At 48.5% G+C, this 19,423-nt stretch overlaps 1 protein-coding gene across 3 annotated transcripts; it reads right to left on the reverse strand.

The window, feature by feature from the left end:
* Positions 1–1,078: 1,078 nt before the first annotated feature.
* SF3B2 (splicing factor 3b subunit 2) lies at positions 1,079–17,031 on the reverse strand. 3 transcript variants are annotated; one of them, XM_019415043.2, is made up of 22 exons: positions 16,865–17,031; positions 16,639–16,685; positions 16,261–16,338; positions 15,251–15,499; positions 14,984–15,034; positions 12,926–13,043; positions 12,318–12,418; positions 11,914–12,010; positions 11,641–11,732; positions 11,032–11,247; positions 10,745–10,882; positions 10,498–10,578; positions 10,055–10,282; positions 9,131–9,280; positions 8,376–8,465; positions 8,156–8,263; positions 6,786–6,893; positions 6,364–6,506; positions 6,179–6,280; positions 1,922–2,021; positions 1,646–1,831; positions 1,079–1,325 (listed from the first exon to the last, which is right to left on the reverse strand). In XM_019415043.2, the coding sequence occupies exons 1-22, from the start codon at positions 16,995–16,997 to the stop codon at positions 1,254–1,256; spliced, it is 2,688 nt and encodes an 895-aa protein (XP_019270588.1). In that variant the 5' UTR covers positions 16,998–17,031; the 3' UTR covers positions 1,079–1,253. The 3 variants fall into 3 exon arrangements, with proteins under 3 accessions (XP_019270588.1, XP_019270589.1, XP_019270587.1); XM_019415044.2 differs by having other exon boundaries at positions 14,984–15,031; positions 16,639–16,688; XM_019415042.2 differs by having other exon boundaries at positions 16,639–16,688.
* Positions 17,032–19,423: the final 2,392 nt, after the last annotated feature.

The following is a 19,423-nucleotide window of genomic DNA, read 5'->3' on the forward strand; positions in this document are numbered from 1 at the left end:
AAGGGTGAATTACGAACCTAAGCCCTGGCCCACCTGGAGCCACCCTTCCCCCCCATGAAGCATTATAGAGTCCCAAGCCCCCCCATCCCTGCCCTCAATTGCTTCCACCTGTAACGTTTTCTCTGCTTCACCGTTTAATTTCTAAAATCCTACTCCCCCAAGGCCTACCCCGATTGCCACGTCCAACATGGGATCTCCCACACTACCACCCACATCCATCACCTCCAGAAACCATCTTGAAGTCTCCTGACATCGACGTCTCAGTTGCTGCACTTCCAGCAAAGCAACGCCAGTAGCACCACAGCAGAACTTCTCTCCCAGCACCCGGCAAATGCCCGTTGGGCCCCTTAAGTCCAACCTAGTCTAGCCTGTTGGGAAGACTTCTGAAGACCAGAAGACTAGAACCTGGAGAAAGCAAGCTCCCCCTCCCTCCCCCTACCAAACTTAGAGGCTGGGTGGCTGAAACCACCCAGGGATTCACGGGGACTCCAGACAATCTAGATTTGGGGCTGTGTTCTCTCCCAGGTAAGGACTTAAGACTCTTGGCCACAGGTCTATTAGGAAGGCCTGACCTGGCCTACTTCCCAAGCCCACTGCACTTCCTCAGCCCAGCCAGGGTGCTAAGCTGGCTATTTTTAGTCCCCAAGGACAAAGTAGTAAGGTCAAACCAGACCTAGAGATACTGGCCCCAGAGCCTTCCTACAAAGGCAGGTAGTGGTGAAACAATTTCAGCATGGCTTTGGAGTTATCACCAGTCTCAACTGCAACATCTGACCCAGGTGCATGCCCCTGGCACTGGGGCAGCCCCGAGGTTGCAGAAAAAGCCCATTTTTTAGTCCCTTTGCCCGAGGGGATTAAAAGACACCTGGGTGGCTCAGTCAGTTAAGCATCTGACTCTAGATTTCAGCTCAGGTCGTGACCTCACCATTCAAGCCCCACGTCAGGCTCCGAGCTGACAGTGCAGAGCCTGCCTGAGAGTTTCTCTCTCTGCCCCTCCCTCTCTCTTGTTCTCAAAATAAATAAATAAACTTAAAAAAAAAAAAAACACACATAAAAAAACGAAGGAGGATCAGAAGTGTTACATATGCATCTCTTTCCTTGGGAAACAGCTTTATTTACAAAACAGATCTAAAATAAGAACATGAAATGACAAGCCCTTGGGAACTGTGGGAGAGCTGGCTCTCGGGGACCATGTGTGAAGCCCAAGCATCCAGACAAAGAGCTGAAAGGAGGGCCAGGTATGCGAGGGGGACCTAAAATTTGAACTCCTTATATTTCTTGCTGCCCCCGCGGCTGTCCTGGGGCTGAGCTTTCCGTTTCTTTTGCTGGAGGAGAGAAAGAGAAACAGGTTACAACAAGTGAAACAACCCACTGATCCCCAAGACAAGGGTGGGCAGCCTGACTCAGCCACACAGATCTGTGGAAAAAAGTGCTAAAACTGGATTCTCAGACTTGGATGAGCTCCCCTCCCTGTGCCTTAGTTTCATCATCCTTAAAGAGGGCAGCCCACCAGAGGATTTCTAAGGTTTCCAGCACCAGGGAAGCTCAGGGCAGCAGACAGAGAGGACACCACTCCACTGAAAAAGGAGTCCCTCGTACCTAGTTCCTGGCTCACACCCAGCCGGGTTCCCCTGTGACCTCCTACCTTCTGTTTGGCAGCATGCTCAGCCACCATGTCACTGAAGTCTTCCTTCTCCACCTGTGCCTGCTGCTCCCGCACATGCTCCTCATACTTCTGGGTCATGGCCATGGGATCCAGCTCCAACTCTTCAGGTGCCAGGGCCACTTCCACACCTTGCAGCTCAGGAGCTGGGCCCTTCCGGCTCATAACCTAGAAAAGGGATCAGAGTCTTGTCATCTACAGAGAGGCTTAGAAGACTTAGTTTCCGCCCCCTTTTCCAGCCCCCAAAAGAATACTCACTGTGGACATGTCATAGATATGGGTTGATCCCATCATGGCTCCCCCAACAGTGGCCGTTCTCTTCTCTGGTAACACGGTGAACAGCTGAGGTGTCTCACTTCTGCAGAGGACAATGGGATCAGGCCCAAAAAGGAAGGGATAAAAGGGTTTCCAGAAGAGGAAGCAAAAAGAACCCAGCTCCCGGAAGAGATTCCAAGACACCCAGAGGAAAAGCAATGCCTAGGCCGCCTCTGCAGGTCATGGAGACCCACAAGAAGAAAGGATTGTGTCAGTGGGGAGAGGAGTGGGATGGCACTGATTCTAGGAAATATAGCCTGGAAGGAAAACAGAGACTGAGTTAAGGGATCCCCTGAACCAAGTTTAGAGGATCAGAGTCCAAGATTCCCACACGTGAAGAAGGGCTAAGGGTCAGGCTTAAAGTTTCTGAAAGAACTCTGGTACACAGAAGAAGGCAGGAGAGAAGACACTACAATAGCTCCTGCCCAAAGTTGTACCTGGGGTTCTAACACAGAGAACTTAAACTTCCAATACTTCCTAGGGTGCAAGAACCATCCAAGCCAGTCTTACCTAATCCTTGTTCCCTATACTCCAACCATAGTACCCTTCTTTCTTTTCTTCCTTGAATATGCAAAGCCTGAGACTTCTGCTTCTGGAGAAGGAGTAACAGGGACCAGATTTACCCTCCCACCTGAAACGACCAAAAAATGGGCAGAACACAAGAAACAAAGGACATGGGGTAACAAAGGGGAGCGACTCATGAGAGACAGGAAACAAATGAGGTGCGTCCTTCAGTTGCCCTGTCTACTGCAGTGAGAGAGTCTGCAGGCCATGAAACAAGGAGGGGGAACCCATGTAGAGCCCAGAGGACTTCATGAGTTGAAGGGATGAACCCCAAAGTCCACAAAGGCCTAGGCAGCTACAGATCACAGGACAGAGTCTTAGGGAAGAGACAGCAGCACAGAGACTTGAGAACTCAAGAGACCTAAAGAGGGCCCTCCTCAAGTACTCAAGGGAGTACTCTGTGTGAGGAAAGTACCAGAGCCAGGGAAAGAACCACCCACCTGAAAAGCAAGACTTGAGATAATCAAACTGTTTCCAAGTACCTCGATGGTGTTCCTGAACAAAGCTGAAGATTTGTAGAAATACAAAAGAGGGGCGCCTGGGTGGCTGAGTCAGTTAAGCGTCCGATTTCAGCTCAGGTCATGATCTCACCATTCATGAGTTCGAGCCCCACCTCAGGCTCTATGCTGACAGCTCAGAGCCTGGAACCTGCTTAGGATTCTGTGTCTCCCCCTTTCTCTGCACCCCCCCCCAAAACATTAAAAAAAATTTTTTTTAAGTAAAAAAAAAAAAAAAAAAAAAAAAAAAAGATACAAAAGAACCCTGGGCCCAACAAGGTAAATTTCACCAAGTCTGGCCTTCAAACAAAAGTAAACAAGCATGAGCAGCAGCAGAAAACACAATCCTTAATGAGGAAAATAATTAATCAATTTAAATCAACCCAGAACCAGCATGTTATTATAACTGCCTGCCATCTGGTTCAAAAATAGACACCCAGAACATATGAAGATCCAAATCATACGGCTAGAGATGAAAACGACACTGGATGGGATTACTGTCAGATTAGAACCCACGGAAAAAAACTTGAAGAAACAGGAATAGAAATTTTCTAAAATGAAATACAAAGAGAAAAGGGGTATTTTGAAATGAGCAGAGCATTCATGAGCAGGAGGGCAACTTCAAACAGACCTAATACATGTATAATTGGACTTGCCAAAGGGGAGGAGAAAGCAAAGGGAACAGAAAATATATTTGTAGAAATAATCAGAGTTTTTCCAAAATTCATAAAAATGAGTAACTCACAAATTCAAGATACTTACCTAACCCCACACAAAGAAACATGAAGAAACTACACCATACCACACAGAATTAAATTGTTCAAAATGGGGAAAGAGAAAATCTTAAAAGCTGCCAGAGATAAAAGGACACATTATATACAGAATAAAGGAAGGAATGGGAACACAAGCTGGTGCAGCCACTCTGGAAAACAGTATGGAGGTTCCTCAAAAAACTAAAAATAGAACTACCCTACGACCCAGCAATTGCACCACTAGGCATTTATCCACAGGATACAGGTGTGCCGTTTCGAAGGGACACATGCACCCCCATGTTTATAGCAGCACTACCAACAATAGCCAAAGTATGGAAAGAGCCCAAATGCCCATCGATGGATAAATGGATAAAGAAGATGTGGTATATATATACAATGGAGTATTGCTCGGCAATCAAAAAGAATGACATCTTGCCATTTGCAACCACGTGGATGGAACTGGAGGGTATTATGCTAAGTGAAATTAGTCAGAGAAAGACAAAAATCATATGACTTCACTCATATGAGGACTTCATTGTTTCACTATATGCCAAGTAATTTGGATGTAAATTTTAAAAAATTAAAATTAAAAAAAATTCTTAAAAAAAAAAGAAGGAAGGAAAACAGACTTCTCATCAGAAACAATGCAAGAAAGTCACCACAGCAACATCTTTAAAATACTGAAAGAAATAAAAAAATTTAATAAAACACTGTCAACCTAGAATCCTATACCTGGCCAAAATCTTCCAAAAATCTTTGAGGAGTACCTGGGTGGCTCAGTCAGTTAAGCCTCTGACTTAGGCTCAGGTCATGATTTCACGGTTCATGGATATGAGCCCCCACAAAGGGCTCTGTGCTGACAGCTCAGAGCCTGGAGCCTGCTTCACAATCTGCGTCTCCCTTTCTCTGCCCCTCCCCCTGCTCGCCCTCTGTTCTCTGTCTCTCTCAAAAATAAACATTAAAAAAAAAAATTCTGGGGCGCCTGGGTGGCTCAGTCAGTTCAGCATCCGACTTCGGCTCAAGTCATGATCTCACAGTTCGTGAGTTCAAGCCCCATATCGGGCTCTGTGTTGACAGCACAGAGCCTGGAGCCTGCTTTGGATTCTGTGTCTCCCTCACTCTCTGCCCCTCCTCCACTCAGGCTCTATCTGTCTCTCTCTCAAAAAAAAACACTTAAAAAAAAAAAAATCTTTCAAAAGGACAAGTGAAGAAGTTTTGAGACTGCCAACACTTGAAAGAATTCATGACCAGCAGCCACACAAGAAATGCTGAAGGAAGCCTTTGTACACAAAGAAATGAAAGATCACTGAAAATGGCAATTACATAGCTTAATATATGACTAATTATGTAAATCTCTCTACAAGATAACTTAAAAAAAAGATAACTGACCTTTTAAACAAAAATAACCACAGTGTAGGATTTATAACATGTAACAGTAAAAAGCGTGACAACAGTACAAAGGTTGGGAAGAGAGAAATAGAAGTGTGCTGTTGTTAGGTGCTTGCTACTCTCCAGAAGTGGCATATCACTTGAAGGCAGACTGTGATAAGGATGGATATTATAAACCCTACAGCAACCGCTAAAAATAACAAAACAGAGCTTAACAGTTAGTAAGTCAACAAAAGAGATAAAATGGAGTCATAAAAAATGTTCTATTGAGGCGCCAGGGTGGCTCAGTCGGTTAAGCATCCGATTTCAGCTCACGTCATGATCTCGCAGTTCACGAGTTCAAGCCCCATGTCAGGCTCTGTGCTGACCGCTCAGAGCCTGGAGTCTGCTTAAATTCTGTGTCTCCCTCTCTCCCTCTCCATTCCCTCTCTCTTGCTCTCAAAAATAAATAAACATTAAAAAAAATGTTTTTAATATTCTATCAATCTAAAACATAGGAAAATGGGAAGATGGAACAAAGAACTGTACGGGCAGAAAAGAAGATTATCTCATGGAAAAGGGGTCAATTCACCAAGAAGACTGGACAATCCTACACATTTATGTCCCTAATAAGAAAAGTTCCATGGCAGGACCATGTGAAACCCATGCCTGTCTTAGGCACTTCTGGTTCCTCCTGCCCCAGATCACCCCGTGGCTGGCTCTTTCCTAACATTCAGCTCTCAGCTCAAATACCTCATCAAGGCTTTCCCAAAGACCTCCCCACCCCCCAAATCTCTCTACATCCCATTACCTAGCTTACTTTGCTACACCATCCTATCTCCACCTGAAATTACTTTGTTCTCTAATGAACTGCATACCAAGCGTTTTTCACTGCCTAGAGCAGTGCCTGGTGTTCAATAACGGATTCACAAGGGAAGGAAAGGGGGGGAGAGTCAGCTGGCCAACCCAGAGGCTGAAGGGAAAAGTCCTTCCCTCTCAGCCCTGCCTGGCTCCCTCACCCGTCCATCGCTTCCTCAATCTTCTTCTTCCTCAGCTCGATGAGCTCAGGGGTCTCCATGCCAGCCGGCACTGACGAGAACCCTCCAGGAGTGATGAGGCCACTGTGAAGACAGAAACAAGCTCTGAAGTAAGGAGAAGGCCCGCAGTGCCGGACTACTTTAGAGACAGACCCTGCTCTCCCCACCTGTCTGCAGGGGTAATAAAGCCTGTCTCATCTGGTTTATCTTCATCACTTTCTTCCTCTTCCTCTTCTTCCGAAGACTCCTCATCGGATGGCTCCAGCTCCCCCCAAGGGGTCCTATCAATCTCTTCCTCCTCGGTCTTGGTCTGAAAGAGATCATTCATTCATTCAGCAAATGTTTACTATAAGCCTATCACGTGTCAAGCTGTTGCAAACTGAAAGAATATAAAAGTAAACAGACAGACAACAGCCTCCGCCTAAGGAGAGCTCATAGTCTAGTGGAGAGCCTGCAACACAGCTCAGGAAATGCATACCCTTTTTCAGACTTTGAAACTTCAGAACACCCAGCTCCTCCCTCATAATGAATCTATAAACCAACTGTCTCTAAACTTCATGACCTCAAGTAAGACAGTCATGGTCTATACCTGAAATTCAGCAGCATTGGTTCCGAACACATCACCGTAGAGTGGCTTCCCAGTCTCATCTACTGGGGGTTTGCCCCAGCCACCAGCGTGGTACCCAAAGGAACAGCTCTGCGAGACAGGAAATGCAAGTCAGTTCTGCTCCTAAGCTCCAAAACCCTGGAGCTCTGAAGCCCTGGAGAAAAGTCACACTACAAAGAATAGAAACTAGCACTTGGCAACTCTGGAAACTATGATTTCAGACAAGAATTAAACATCATAAAGCATTATAAAGCAAAAGTAATGAGCAACAAAAATCCAGAGGCAATAGGATGGGAAGATGGGAAGCAGAAAGTAGACTAATAACCTCAGCCTTCAGGGTAGAGCCCATGCTGTCTCAAACTAAAAAAAGTACTTTAAACAACAGAACTCTAACTTCTTCCTGATTTTTTCCTAACTTTGAAAATTCTCTCTCTCCCTTTTCCCCTCTCCTGGGCTCTCACGTGCTCTCCCTCTTTCTCTCTAAAGATAGATAAACAGAAATTTCTTTAAATGTTCGTTTATTTTTGAGAGAGAAACAGAGCACAAGCAGGGGGGACAGAGACAGATGGAGACACAGAATCTGAAGCAGGCTCCAGGCTCTCAGCTGTCAGCACAGAGCTCGAGGCTCGAGCTGCGGGGCTCGAGCTGCGGGGCTCGAGCTCACGAACCGTGAGATCATAACCTGAGCTAAGTCGGATGCTTAACCGACTGAGCCGAGGCAGAAGTTTTTATCTGAAGTTTAACAATTCCTTCTTTTCACTTTAATGAGTTTGCTATCTATTAAAATTTTTACGTTTATTTATTTTTGAGAGACAGAGAGAAACAAAGCATGAGCGGGGGAGGGGCAGACACAGAGAGGGAGACACAGAATGCAAAGCAGGCTCCAGGCTCTGAGCTGTCAGCACACAGCCCAAAGCAGGGCTCGAACCCACAAACCGTGAGATCATGACCTGAGCCGAACTCGGTGCTTAACAAACTGAGCCACCCAGGCACCCCATTAAAATTGTTTTAATTTAATGCTTCATGTTTAAAAATGAAAACTTAATGCCATTCTTGAGATAAAATTATTTCTATCAACGTATGTATCTGAAACACATTTGCCAAATTTTAAATCTTGACTATTTCTGAGTGATGAAATTATGGGTGATTTATTTTCATCTTTGACCTTATTAAATCTAATTAACTATTTTATGACGAGCATGTCAGATTTTTTGAAAAACAAAAACTATTACCCTTTTTTGGGGGAAGAAAAAAGAGAAAGAGAGACATGGTGGGATGAGAGAAGGAAAACTACATCATCCTCTAGTTAACAAGCAGGGGCAGCTAAAAATGAAAGAAAGGACAGTATTCACCTCGGGGATGGGGGAGTTCAGCCCAGGAATTTTCAGGTTGGGGTACGACGGGGGTGGTCCATATCGCTGCATGGCAATCAGCCACGGGGGAGGGACCTTGTGGGCATTCTGCAGGAAAAAGAGAACAGGATATCATCTGCCCAACCCTGTCCTTTGTCTCCCTTCTGCCCTAATTCCCACCCTCTTCTTGGCTTCCCCAGTCAAGGTAACTGGCACTCACTGGTCCTACTGGCATCCCCAAGGAAATCCTCAGCTCATCAGACAGATCTCCTGGCTTCTTCTCCTTCAGTCGTGTTTCAAACTCCTTCCCCTGAGAAAAAAAGCAGAGCACGTTGTATTATCAATGCCAGACACACACCGGGAGTTCAATGGCAAGAGGACAAGAGAACAAAGATGAGAAGTCCCAATCCACACCAGATACAAAATCCCACTGAGGGCTGCTTAGTGCCTGTCGATTCTCAGCACTCCTTTCCCTGGCTAACGTAGGAAAAAGAAAGGCCAGGAAGGAGGGGAGAATCAAGATTTCCAGTGCTGACATTAACCCACTAGAAAAACATGGCCAGATTTAGGGCCTGCTTTCTCCTCTGTAAAATGAGGGCACTCGACAAGATCATCTCCAAGATCCTTCCACCTTGAAAATTCCCTAATATCATGGTGACTACTATTTCAAGGATCAGGAAAAAAATAAAAACTTTTCTCCCACCCTCAGTCCTAATTGTTTTATACAAGCATCCACCACTTGGCCCCTCTGTCCCTAACCAATTACCACTTTTTAAAGACATGGTCTGGATCTCTCCTCCCAAAAAACCACCTCATTTTAAGATTTCAAATTCTACTCCATCCAAGGGGAGTTAATGAACAATTCTAAGGCTGAGGGTAGGAGCCACTGCACCAGCTTAGAAAGCCTTCCCAACCAAGAGTCACACAGCCATGACCAACGGCCCAGCCTTTGCTCCCCAGCCCCCACACCCGAACCTCATAGTATAGGTCCCCGTGGATGGTCAGTTTGGGCTTGGTCTGCCACTTGAAGAAAGCATCGTGCAGTTTCTGGTAGTCAATGTCAATCTTCCCCATCTTGGGCCGAACCTTCTCTCGCATTTTGGACTTCATGGTCTTCTGTTCTTCCTGTGGAGAGTGGCAGAAGACAGGTCATAAAAGGTATTCACCAAGTCTGACACTTCCAAAGAAATAAAGAAAAACCTCATTTATGTCATTCCACAAGTCACCAAAATCCTTCCCGTTCAAACCTCTCAAACTTACATAATCCATATTGCGCAAAATCGATGTATCATATAAAATCATCCTTGGCTACGTATGTCGATAAATATTCTTTTAAGCCATCTGATCAAGAGACTGACCTCATTAGCTGCCTCCGGAGAGAACCGGGTGACCGCAGTCTAACTGGGAGGCAGTTCTCATCGCGCACTTCTGTACCTCCTGAATTTTTTGCAGTACACACAAGTATTAGCTACTCAAGGTAGATAATTTAATTTAATTTAAAAACTTGGATCTAAGAAGTTACACAGCTGCCATGGATCTCTAGCCACAAAACATATCAGGCTCACACTGGTAACAGAAAACGGTGGAAAGGCAAAGGCAGCCTGCAGGAAAAGGAGTCACTGTGTGCAGATAGCTCAAAGAGCTGGTAGTGCAGGCAGGGGACGAACGAGGAGACAAGAGGGACACCTAGCTCGGAACACTGAGGCAAGCTCTGTCTACCCTTCACGAATTGATGCCTTTCCCTCTCATCCTGTGTCATGTGCAGTGCTGATTTCTGGAGAACGGATAATTAGTTAAGAAGTAGACGGGTTTGGGGAACAAGATTCCCGATTTTCAAACAGGCTGATATTAAGGATGTGGATCCTGCAGGGCAAATGTGAGCCCTGCCCCGTCCCTTACCTTCTCCTGCAAGGCCTCCCGCATCTCCTGGATGCCTGTGCGTTTGATGAAGTCTGGCAGCTCGAAGGGAGGCTTCTCAATGCCTCGTTTGCCTTGTAGGTACTTGCGCTTAAAACACCAGTGGCGTGGCACAGGCACAGAATTCCTGGTGGCCTTAAGGTGAACCAAGAGCTTGGGGTCCTGTGCGGTGACATCATGCATCTCCACAACGTCAGGCCGAGCCACGAGCTGGAAACCATAGCAACGTGCCGCTAGAAAGCCCCAACCTCTCAAATCTAAAACTTTCTCTTTCTCTTCTTCAAAGGACACATACCTAAGTCACCCAGGCCTCCTTCAAAACCCTCCTCCCTATCCCCCAAAGAAAACCCCTGTGGATTTCTAGGAGCTCCTCATGTGGTCTCCCGGCCAGGCTCTGGGCTCTGCTGGATCATCTAGGGTCTCACCTGCTTGAGTTCAGCCACAGTGAAGCGATTCATTCGGCGCAACTTTTTCTTGGACAACTTGGGGGCCTCGGGCTTCTTCTCCTAGAACAAAACCATCACTTCTTTTGAGCAGGACTATTAGGAGCGAATCACACTGCCCAGCTCACCCCAGAGGGATTCTCCTTTCCAAGAGTTCACCATGGTCCCTCACGGGTTGCATCTCAGCCATCTCAAGTCCCTATCTCCCCGACAGCGGAGGGGGCCTCACCTGTTCATCATCACTGCTATCGTCGTCACTGTCCTTGTGCTCCTCCTCAAAGCCCTTCTTCTTAGGGGCTGCAGAGTTCTCCAGTTTGTCGAGTTTCTCTGGCTCCTTCTCTTTCTCCTTCTTCACATCATCAGTGAGCTGAGGAGACAGATGCCACGAAAACCCCGGCTGTGTCTCTCCCTAGTTCTTGAACCCGGCGCTGGAAAGATGCCCTCCTTACTGTCTTTCCCCATCCCTGCCCCTTCCCCGTTCAGCTCTGCCCCTTCAGAGTATGCTGCTCCTTGTACCTTGAAAGCCTCAAAAATCCTCTTGAAGAAGATGAAGTTGGGCTCATAAATTTCAGGTTCTTCGGTCACGTACTCAATTTCAACATCAGCTGCCGGGGAGTCAGAGCCACGGGACCGGGTTGACTCTTTCTCTCGGTCCCCAGAGCTCTCAGAGGACGCCCCCCGAACCCGCTGGGGCTTTTTCTTCTTCTTTCGGTTCCGACGTTTCCGATTTTTCTGCCAAAATAAGGAAAACCAACTGGGTCAGAGAATCCAAGTACCATGCCTGCCGCCTAATTTCCTCATCCAATTTCCCCAAAGAGCTAAGAAAAGAGGCCTTGAAGTCAGGCTCCAAAGTTCTGCCCCTCTCAAGCTGTGTGCCTTTCAGTAAATTGCCGCACCTCTCAGAACCTCAGTTTTTGCAGCTATAAAACAAAGGCATGCACAGTACTCTGCACTCCAAAGATTTACAGCAATTAAATGAAAAAAAAAAAAAAATCCCTAAAACGTGTAGGACAGAGACTGGCACAAAATAGCAGCTACTACACATCGATCACTCAGAACTGGTGTTACTTTAGTGCCCAAATACTGTCTCCTGACGTTCCTTCCAGACTCAGCTCCATCCCATACCTCTTTCTTGGATACAGACACTGTGTCCTCCTCAGTCTCTGACGCTGACTGGCCCAGGGACGAGCGAGTGTCCGTTTCCATTTCCTCTTCCTCTGTAAGGGAGGAAGGTGGCTATCAGACTCCCCACACTGGTACCCTGCCACTCGCCCGCAGTAACTCCTCTTTACCGAGAGCCAGTTTCTCTCTCAAACCCTCCTTGGGGAAGGGATGGAAGAATGCAGACTCGGCCGCAGCCTCTCTGTCCCTGCAGCCCGTGGGACACAACACACTCACCCTGCTGAGAGTTCATCTCTTCCTGGCGGCTCTCCTTCAGCTGCAGGATCTTTTCCAAAGCCTGGGGGATCTTGGGTCCCACAGAGGGGTCATCCATCTGCAACAGACAACCCAGGCAGAGGGGATGATCCCAGGATTTCCGCCTCTTGTACCAGAAAGGCTGCCAGCCAGGGGATGTCAACAGCAGACAGCAACACTGACTGCATCAAATCATCCCTCAGCTCCCCTCAGAGTGAACCTCTGCCCCAGAAATGTCTCCCAGGCCCTATTTCCTGCCATATCTTGATATGCTTTAACGAAGCATGGCTTCCTCCTTCACCCTCCCACCCCCAGAAGTCCTCCCATCTCCCAGAATTCTCCTAAACCACCCGCTCCTGTCCCTAGAAAGAAATCACCAATCTCACCTCTCTATTCTCATCTCCAGGGGGTGGCGGGGGACCACGAGGCCGGGGAACTGGGGCCCCCATGGGCAAAACAGTGGGAGTGGGGCCGACCGGAGCAGCAACTGTGAGAAGAAAGAAATGCAAGGTCAAAGGAGACAAAACACTCATTTTAAAAATTACCTTCTTTGGGGCCACCCGAGCAGTTCAGTTGGTTAAGCATCCAACTTTTGATTCGGCTCAGGTCATGATCTCACGGTTCGTGAGTTCGGGCCCCACATCGCGCTCTGTGCTGACAGCACAGAGCCTGCTTAGGATTCTCTCTGCCCCTCTCCCACTCATTCAAGTGTGAGCTCTCTCTCTCTCAAAAACACACATTAAAAAAATTAGCTTCTTTGCTAAAGGTGTGATAGCCTCCCTTAGGGGGAGGGGCTGACAGGGAGCCAGTGAGAGCTTCTGGGGTACTAGTAATATTTTGGTTCTTGGTCCGGGTGCCGGTCGCACGAGCGGTCAGTTTTTAACAATTCGTTGGACTGTACACTTACAATATACGCACTTCACGGGGTCCATACTTACGTGCAAGAGTTTTCGATCGTGTTCCTTTCCCTTCCCTTCCGTTTCCAAGGTCTTACCTCGAGGACCCAGAGGAGTGCGAACACCAATCTGACCCATGTCTTGCGGGGGCCGAGGGACCGGGGTGCCCATCTTTGCAATCTCCTGCTGCCGTTCTTGCTCCAGGAGCACAGCTGCCTGCCAGAGACATGGGAGTGAAGACACAGCTCGGAAATCCATTGAACAGACAGCCTCTGGCAAGTGGATTCTTTAAGTCGAGGAACAGGCCCATGGAGGACAATCAGGGATGGCTGAGCTTGGACATCCTCACCACCTGCACCTTTCTAGACTACCGATCCAAATGGAGGAGGCCTCCCCTCCCGTCAGAAAAGGAAACCCCTGGAAATAAAAAAACAAAAACAAACAAACAAACAAAAAAACAGCCCAGGAAACTCCTGGTTCCTAAAAGAGAACTTAACACTTAGCTTAACACTTCTTAACACTTCTCCTAAGAGAACTTAGATAGCTACACACTATCTTCTATTTTCTAACAATGGTTTTTTTTCCCCCAAGAAGTTATTCTTTTTTATTTTGAGAAGGAAAGAGAAAGAGCACACACGAGCGCGCGCAAGAGTACTAGTGGGGGAGGAGCAGAGAGAGGAAGACAGAGAAGCCCAAGCAGACTCCTTGCTGTCAGTGCACAGCTTAACTCGGGGTTCAACCTCCCAAACTGTGAGATCATGACCTGAGCTGAAACCAAGAGGTGGACAGTTAACCAACTGAGCCACCCATGTGCCCTAAGGCATTAAGTTATCTTTAAGGAACAATAAATACTTTTCTTATACCTGCTCCTCAAGATCTAGCACAATCTAGGGAAAAAGAGCACTTTGTAAACAATTCTACATTCACTCCTATTAATGCTTATTTTCTAATACTCGCAGTAACCCACTGGGAACAACTGATAAAACCCATCTCTGGGACTGAATGTCTTATGTATCATTCCCTAACTTACACCTACCACAGTCTAAATACGAATAAATGGCAAAATTAACCCAAAGTCCTCCCCAAGGTACCAAAAACGACACCACATAAAACTAATACAGATTAGCAAACTTTTTTCTGTAATAGGCTAGATAGTAAATATCTCAGACTGTAAGGACTGAAAAGACTACAGTATATTCTTGATTTGTTTCCTTTTTTTAAAAATAATCCTTTAAAGATCTATAAGCTGGGGCACCTGGGTGGTTCAGTCAGTTGAGCACCCGCCTTCAGCTCAGGTCATGATCTTACATTTCAAGAGTTCAAGCCCCACATTGGGCTCACTGCTGTCAGCACAGAGCCCCCTGTGGATCCTCCATCCCCCTCTCTGCCCCTGCCCCATTGGCACTCTCAAAAATAAACAAACATTAAAAAAAAAAAAATTAAAGACAGATAAGCCATTCTTGGTGGGTGGCTCAGTCGGTTGAGAGCCCAACTCTTGATTTCGGCTCAGGTCATAGTCTCACAGTTTGTGGGATCGAGCACCATGTTGGGCTCCGCACTGGCAGCATGGAGCCTGCTTGATATTCTCTCTCTCTCTCTCTCTCTCTCTCTCTCTCTGCACCTCCCCACCCACATGCACATGCTCTCTTTCCCTCAAAGTAAATAAATAAACTTTAAAAAAAAAAGAGAGAGAGAGGCAAGTGGATGGCTTAGTCAGTTTGGCCACTGACTCTTGATTTCGGCTCAAGTCATGATCTCAAGTCTCATGAGTTCAAGCCCTGTGTTGGGCTCTGTGCTGACTGAGCAGAGACTGCTTGGGATTCTCTCTCTTTCTCTGTCCCTCCATTGGTCTCTCTCTCTCAAAATAAATAAACTTAAAAAAAAAATTTTTTTTAATAATAAGTAAATAAATAAGTAAATAGAAAGAAAGAAGAGAAAAACCACTCTTAACTCCCAAGCCCTACAAAAACAGATCACAGTCTGTAGTCGATCAACTCCTGGGCTCCAGAAAAGATGGGATTATCTGGGAGATACTAGAACTCAAGGATGAGATGACCTCCACGGAAAATCTGAATGGTGCATCATGTTTTGGACACTAAGCACTAAAGTGACAGCCAGTGGACTGGACCATGGGGCCAAAGGTTGGGGGGCATTACCCGCTTCTGCTGCTCCAACAGCTCATGTTCCTTCAGTGAATGATCTCCCTGCTTAAAAAACAAAACAAGGTTACATCGGCACCACCACCCCACGGGCCACACCGCCACAGCTCTGCTTCCTGGGGTTCTTCCAGGCTAGGGTCTGTGTTCTAGTCTTTGGTCCAGACCTGCCCTGAGGAGTCGGCCCCAGGATCCAACTCTCTCTGAGGCTCCATTTCCCCTTTAGGACCCTGAGGAGACCCAGGCCCAAGCTGACCCCTGTCCCACCTGCTTGGCGCGCTCCTCTTGCTGCATCAGCAATGCCGCCTGCTGCTGCGCCAGCTTTAGCCGCTCCTCCTCTGACAGAGCCACAGGCTCACCCACCCGGAGAGGAGGCGGGGGTCCCAAGTTTGGTGGGCGGGGTCCAACTGCCATAGGAAAGCCAAGGCCAAGGCCTGGTGGAGGTGGTGGGGGTGGCGGAGGAGGTTGCAGAGGGGGGAGTCCCATGGGTGGCGGTGGCATGGGAATCCCAGAGAGCTGTGGAAAAAAATGTGAACATCAACTAGGAAACATTTCTCTACTGCAGATATTTGCCGGGGATCTACTGTGAGCCAGGTGCTGGGACTCAAAGTCAAATAACAAATAGTTCTTGAGCTCAAAAAGAGAATACTCTATAGCGGTATCGGTGAAACAAGATGCTAACTTTGGGGCACCAACCAATGAAAGCTATAGACTCTCTCCCCAGAAAAACATGAACACAGATTTTGCATACAATTTCAGGAGATTCAAGAACACTTCTAAAGTCCACCTGGGAACTCCTCATCCCACACACAAAAACCAACAAAACCCGTCAGAGCCACTGTCCTAGAGAAAAAGTCACATCCTGGCTCAGAAAGGACATGGAAGTTGAGAAGACTTAACACAGGAGCCAGTGTGTCCCAATGACTCACTAAATGTAAAGGATATGAAACCAAATCAGGGAGTGAGCCATAACGTCTCGTTAAATAAAACGAGAACTGTGTCCTGGAAAGGCAAAAAAGAGTTATTTCTAGCAGAAAGAGGATCAAGTCTGGCTTCCAGACTATTTAAGCTGGGATCTTAAAACACAGACAGACTTTGGAGAAACAGACATTGATTAAGGAAGGAGGTGAGGATCATGACCAACGGAAAACTAAAGAGCTCCCAACTGTCTTTGCATTACCTCTCTGCCCAATCTGTTAGTTGCGTCCACAATACACTTAATGTGAGAGGGGCTACCTGAACAGAAGGCATCTTACAAAGCAGAACAACCTCCTTACCTGTGCCGACATGGGAGGAGGAGCTGCTTTGTCCCCATCTTCACCTCTCAGAACCGGCCGATTCAGCACGATGCCAGTCTGCAAAAGAGAAAGAACTCCAGGTCAGTCCAAGAAGAGCTGTTCCATAAAACGACATTCACTCCCATTCATTTGACAAAATTTAACCAGCGCCTGTCTGACAGAACTTGGGCTAGGCATTGAAGAGAGCTAATATATATACAGAAACGATTACAACTCGTCAGATAATGACAAGAACAGGCAAAAACGGCGAGCCCTTGCTTACTGTGTTTTGGTACATGAGAAACTAAGACCGAGTCATGACGGATCGCGAAGGCCTCCAGAAACGGCCTATCCCCACGTCCCGCCGCCAACACTTACCTGGCGGGTGTAGGTCTGCAGCCGCTCCACCAGCTCCTCGCGACTCCCTGCTGGGCAAAGCACAGGATCAATGGGGTAGGTCAGGCCGAGCAGGCCCGCCTAACCCAGTCGGGCCCCAGCGGTCCGCCTCCGCCCCTCCCCACCGCCTCCGGGTCTCCGGGGTAACCAAGCTCCGCTTCTCCCTAGGCCTACGCTGCCCCGTCTCTTGACCTCCCGATCTCCTTACCCTGGATCGGAGCTCCGATCTCTGCCAGTTTGGCCTGAAGCTCCTGGGCAGCCCAAGCGCCATAATGCCCGGGAGGTGGCGGCGGCGGCAGCTGCAACTCTCCTTTGGGAGGCTCGGGATGCTCGGCCGCCATCTTAGCCGCAGGAAGGCGCGCGACCAACCCGGAAGTTCGGGCCAGACCTGGTGCCCACTTCCCGGAACTTCCGGCAGCGTCTTACGTCACGTCCGCTGGACGGTTGGCAGGCCCCTCCGGATCCCCAGGTCCCCAGGCGGCCTGGCCGCGAAGCCTTCTGGGAGTCGTAGTACTCGGGTCCCGTTTTCCGAGGGTCCGACTCCGGGAGCCTGGATCCGAGCTGAAGCACGGGGAACACTGGGGCTGGAACGAGGGCGGGGCTATGGGCGAAGATGACCCCGCCCAAAGGCGTGCTATTTGCGTCTGACCCGCCCAAGCGCAGATCAGCCTTCCGGCCCGACTCCGAGCTCTGGCGCGAGAGGCCCGGACGCTTACGTTCCTTAGGGAGTCCTAAAGGACTCATTCCCCGGCGGCCGCGGGTTGCGGGCGCCAAGCGGGAGGTTGCAGCCGATGCCTGTGATAAAACAGTATCTGATTGTCTGCCCGCCCACCCCCGGCCCACGGAGGGATGAATGGGCTGAAAGAGGATCGGAGCCGGGAAAGAAGCGGGCTGAGCTCCAGCTGCCGACCCGGGGGAAGGGCCACAGTAAAGCCCCTTTTCCACCTATCAGTTCCGCTCAAATGTCTCTGTTAAGCTTTCTCCAGTTCCGCTCAAATGTCTCCGTTAAGCTTTCTCCCGCTTTCCTTTCCTTCCTTGGAGCTCCCACAACATGTGCAAACATCTACCATTTGTTTTAAAGCCTCGCCCCCTTTTCTCCACCTCCTCCGCAAGAACGTGATCAGGGACTTAGTCTTTTTGCTGTCTCGCAACATCTGGCGTTCAAGAGCTGCATCGTAATGATTGATGGGGGGGGGGGGGAACCGAACCGGTCTTTCGGGCAACAGGATTTGCGTAATTTTTAGTCCCGAAAATGAACTGAGGACTTTCTGTCCCCTCATCCCCACCGGCCTACCAGAGGAGTCGACGCTGCCTCACTTACCCTGCCACCACCAGTGGCCTGTGCGTCTGAGGGAGGAATGTGCAGATGCCCCCTGCCTGTCCAACTCCCACCTTTCCTTATCCTAATCTGTCAGTCAATTCAGTTTCTGTCCTCACCTCCGCCACTAGCTCTGAAGGTCCCCTTCCCATTTTTAGCCCTGCCCTCTCACTGACAGGCTCACTGCCTGTGTGAGTGTGTGGTGTTGGGCGAGTGAGCTGGAAAACTCAAATAAAATGGTCTCATTTTCCCCCCACACCCACACCCTTCATATCTTCTTTCTAGCATGCTCCATGTCATTGACTGACCCCCCCCCCCAAAGAGAAGTAGCTGAGGGCGAGGAAAAAATAATGGGGTGCCGAGTCTAGGGAAGGTGGGTTCAAGAGAAACAAAAGGACTGAGCCAGGAAGGCTGCTCACATCCTAGCCCTGGATAGGAAATTCTCTTTCCTCCTGTCCAAGCCTTGATCCTTCCTCTTAAAATCACCATCACCACCCCAGTCTCCTGACACTCCCAAAGGAAAAGCCAAACCCAGAAAGGACAGAAGAAATACGTGGTATTCTCCCCTCCAGCACGTCAGCCCACTCAGGTAGAGCCATTCTGACCCAAAGGAAGCATCTTTCTGCTTCCCGTAACTGGAGAGCTGCTGGCAGGTCACCTGAGGCCGAAGGGCCCTAGACATGTGTATGTGCTGGGGACGGTGATAGGGGTCTCTGAGACAAGATAAACTGAAGTCTGATAGGTGAGGAGGTAATGTAGCTATGGCCAGAAAGGGACAAGTGGGACCTCATTATAACAGCTCTGGGACCCAGGCAGGACAGAACCTCCCATTGTGCTGAGGCAGTCACTGAGGGGCAGAGAGAAGTTGACATTCCCAACAGGCCAAACTGGGACCACAAGCAGTTCTCCTGATTCCAAGAGTCCCCATTCCCTTCACCCTCTTAACAAGGATCCTTGCACAATAGCTACCTGTGCGGGGCTAGAATGGAATCCAATTCCTTCCAGTCCCAGTTTGGCGGGCTGTCCCAGCTCCAGGCTCTTGCCCTAATAGGTCAAGAGGGTAGGAGAAAGCAGAAGTCCATGAGAACCAATGAACTAAATGTAGGGCTGTTGGTATCTGCCATGACTTTGAGAGGTGCTGCTGCCCAGCTCCAGGTGGTAGGAGTTAGGGTCTAAGAAGGGAGTAGAAAATTCAGGACCACCCCCTCCCCCCACCCGGGCACACCCACACACAGACACACAGGAGTTTACACAGAGCCTTCACACATTATCACCTCTGCAGTCTCCGAGCAGCTCCAAGAACAGCTCTCTATCCTAGAGCTGAAAGTATCCAGGCCCACTGAGTTGGCTCTTCACTCTGGGTCTTAAGTTCAACAAGGGTTGAACTTGGGTTCTCAGATTCCCAGTACAAAGTGCTAAGGCTCTGGTCAGGAACAAGTGAGTCTGGAG

Source organism: Panthera pardus, unplaced genomic scaffold (genome assembly GCF_024362965.1).
Source record: "Panthera pardus isolate Hobbes unplaced genomic scaffold, ASM2436296v1 HiC_scaffold_12, whole genome shotgun sequence".
Taxonomy (NCBI): Eukaryota; Metazoa; Chordata; class Mammalia; order Carnivora; family Felidae; genus Panthera; species Panthera pardus.

Excerpts from the sequence above, each read along its gene's own strand:
- SF3B2 (XM_019415042.2), bottom strand. The coding sequence starts at position 16,997 with ATGGCGGCCGAGCATCCCGAGCCTCCCAAAGGAGAGTTGCAGCTGCCG. Across the intron at positions 15,035-15,250 it reads AAGAGGAGCGCGCCAAGCAG|CAGGGAGATCATTCACTGAA; the intron begins GTGGGACAGGGG and ends TTGTTTTTTAAG. Across the intron at positions 10,883-11,031 it reads GGATTTTTGAGGCTTTCAAG|CTCACTGATGATGTGAAGAA; the intron begins GTACAAGGAGCA and ends CTGTCTCCTCAG.